Source organism: Cupressus sempervirens, chromosome 6, assembly GCF_028749045.1.
Source record: "Cupressus sempervirens isolate cs-2001-9-10 chromosome 6, ASM2874904v1, whole genome shotgun sequence".
NCBI classification, from domain to species: domain Eukaryota; kingdom Viridiplantae; phylum Streptophyta; class Pinopsida; order Cupressales; family Cupressaceae; genus Cupressus; species Cupressus sempervirens.
In genome coordinates this window covers 14,664,644-14,667,792 of record NC_143123.1, presented here as the reverse complement: position 1 = coordinate 14,667,792, position 3,149 = coordinate 14,664,644, and the positions used below count along the sequence as shown (strand labels likewise).

At 36.5% G+C, this 3,149-nt stretch overlaps 1 protein-coding gene across 1 annotated transcript; it reads right to left on the bottom strand.

The window, feature by feature from the left end:
* Nucleotides 1–395: 395 nt before the first annotated feature.
* LOC149550808 (uncharacterized) lies at nt 396–1,237 on the bottom strand. Its single transcript, XM_089790003.1, has 2 exons — nt 751–1,237; nt 396–493 (listed from the first exon to the last, which is right to left on the bottom strand). Exons 1-2 carry the CDS (start codon nt 1,223–1,225, stop codon nt 396–398), a joined length of 573 nt encoding a protein of 190 aa, XP_089646129.1. The 5' UTR covers nt 1,226–1,237.
* Between the last annotated feature and the right edge of the window lie 1,912 nt (nt 1,238–3,149).

Below are 3,149 nucleotides of genomic sequence, written 5' to 3'. Positions count from 1 at the left end.
ACTCAGTCAGCCGGTTCAGACTGGCATGCCCCCAGTGCATGGGCATTCTCATTTCTTCCTCGATGCGATGATATCATATTCAATCTAGATCTCCATATTATTTAGAACTACATTCTTGTAGTTCACAAAACAACATAAAAAAAGAGTTCTATCACAATCATAACTCCTTTGAGATTGTCTTGACTCTTATCCTCTCAATTTCTTTTTTATGTTCAAAATTATGGTGAAAAAGTTTCACATAAACACCCACTTCCCCGCCTGCACTTCAATGTAAATATTCATATAACTTTGTATTTTCAGACTGAATGTTACCAAAGGCAACAAGTCAAAGTGAAGCATCCTGTGTCAAAACTGGAGGAATGCAGTCATGCATGCCATCGCTAAGGAATTAATCCTTAACAAATTTTAGGAACACATATGTCGGAAGATGACAGATTTAAAGACAGAAAAATGAAATTAACTCCAGAGAAGATGAAGCTTTTAGTATCCCAACCTGGATAATGGAAAATTATCAAGTCATTTAAGTTAATCAACTGTAAAGGATGTTTTCATTAAGTTATGACCTCATAAAAGCAGGCTTGTTGCAGGAAGAAAATAGGACAAGTTAGATATTTAAAGTGGAAGATTATTACAAGTTTTGGTTCTTCTCAAAAGTTTCGCTTCCAAATATAACACACATAAACTTGAGTCCTTATATAAAAGTACAGCCTGTGGAAAGAAAGGATGTGTGAAACAACTAATATAATTTACATGAAAACAATACAATCTGGGGATGTTTCTTCTTCAATTTCTGTGTTTTTAAGCTTCTCATTCGGCTCAAGCATGTTGTAAGTTTATCAGGCCTATTGTAATGAAGGAGAAAAGATACAAATGAAAGATATACATATGTGAATATCCCTGTTTTGCCAAGGTCTTGAGAATGGTCTTTGGCTACTCCAACATCCACATTCTCATTTCCTTCATCATTGTCGCAATCTTTGGTAGCAGCTGCATTGGCTTCGGCATTGTCAGGTGGATTAGCAGGTTGTTTGAGCTCCTCCTGGTATGATGGAGGACCCGGGGCGTCGTAATCCTCACCATCACTAGAAATATTGCCCTTCTCGTTCCTAGAGCACTCCTTTAAACCCTTCTTCCATGCAGCTGTTGAATGTGTAGGGGATGGAAGAGGTGAGTCAGGAGGGGTAAGAGACTTGTTAAATGGACTTTCAAATGGATCCAGACTCATTTCTTCTGCTTGTTGAGGGTGTTCGTTGCAGGTGTGTACTGTTTTATAAGGTTAGGTAACGCAGCTGCGACAACACCGGGGCATGCCATTCACTCAAATGGTTCGCAACACACTAGCATACGTAACTCTGTAATGGAACAACTATGGACGACAAACCAAGGTGTATTTAATCCAATGCAATAACAAATCCAATTTTCTAAAAGGATAAAGGTACCTGTTACAATTTGCTGCAGAAGTGAAAGGGATCTTCAAAAACTACAATGGTGCAAGGCTAAACACACCATGTCACCAATCCGATAGGACCAATTTTCTTCATATGGTGAGGAACCTGGACCAATCGGTCTTACAAGGTAAACTAACCTGCAAACTGTGATAGCATGCAGTATGATGAGGATGTTAGGCTCGCTTTGACAGTGTCCAAAAAAAAAGCTTCCTTTACCAAGATCATTCAACAATTCAAATGAAGTATTCAAATTCTTGAACAGAAACAAACTTTACAGAGAAACAGAAACAGATATTCATGTTACATAGATATTTTAACAGACTGTTTATATCGATGATCAATGAACATGAACATATCTAAATACATACATGCATGTGCATACATATATATATTTAAGAATTGAAATTTCTTGTCAAACGTATTGTAGCAGCTTTCACCAAGACACAGACCTAAAATTTGGTCACCCTTAATTTACGATGGTTTGATCATTTCAAATTCTGTTTTTTGATGTTTTAAGAAAAATGTTAATCCCCGCATATCTGTCGTACTAATCTCAAATGTCCATATGGTTAGACATTAAATGAACTTTTAATTCATCTCAGAGAGATGACCAAATATATACAGCTCTTCTTTCTTCAGGAAAAAGAAAGAATGTAACAGCAAACATCTATCGAGTCATTTTAGTGCCTATTTAATTTCCTAAGCGCAGCATTTTCTTCAAATTTTCTACTATCGAGAGCGTAGAAAATGATACACGCACGGCATGAATGATGAATGGAAAAGAGGATGAATTTGTTTAGACACTCACAAGCTTCATAGCCTAAGTAAGGATTCATGAAAATCCTTACCTGTCGCTCGTGTACGTTGTGCCAGTCATGCTTTATGGGAGTTTCTCCTCTTTACAGTATCGCCATAGCATTAACAAACCGAAAAACATCGCAATTGAGGCCCTGTACTGTAGGATTCAAACAACAGCAGCAACACAATAAAAAAAAATGATAATATTTAAAACAAGGAAGGCTATGTTTTACTGCAGAGAAAAAAACTGATATATTATTCCAACTACAAATTGCTATTCAACCAATACATTTATTCAAATAAAAATTGTTAAAACTAATTCCTAACACATAGATCAAATTATAGATCAGGAGTTCTGACAGTAGTTTTAGCATTATTCCATGCCTATGATTAAGGATGGGAGAAGAAGTAACTAAGACTAGACAAAAATGCATCCAAAAATATCATCTAATGCATGCCATATGTACAGCATGTTTCTTGTTTAAACTACTCCTAAACTGAAGTATTCTAAAAATTATTTATAGAATGGTGGAAATGGAGCAGTGGAGCTGGAGTTTGAAGTGAAGATCTCAGCATCAATCTTCATACTCCGCCTTGATGCTGAGAGGACTCACAATCTGATCTCTAAGTACCAAAAACTGATCTTTTGTAACTGCCTTTGTGAAGATGTCTGCAATTTGCTCCTTTGTGCTGATGTACTTCAACTCAACCACTTTATTTTGTACCAAATCTCTAATAAAATGTTGTTTAAGATCAAAGTGTTTGGTCCTGCTATGATGAACCGGATTCTTGGCCAATTTAATGGCACTTATGTTGTCACAAAAAATCACAGTAGGCTGAACCGGTATCTCTCCAATTTCTTCAAGAAGCTTTCTAAGCCATAAAGCTTGTGTGCCAGCTAAA

Excerpts from the sequence above, each read along its gene's own strand:
- LOC149550808 (XM_089790003.1), bottom strand. The coding sequence starts at position 1,225 with ATGAGTCTGGATCCATTTGAAAGTCCATTTAACAAGTCTCTTACCCCT. Across the intron at positions 494-750 it reads CCAGATTGTATTGTTTTCAT|GTTGGGATACTAAAAGCTTC; the intron begins GTAAATTATATT and ends TCCATTATCCAG.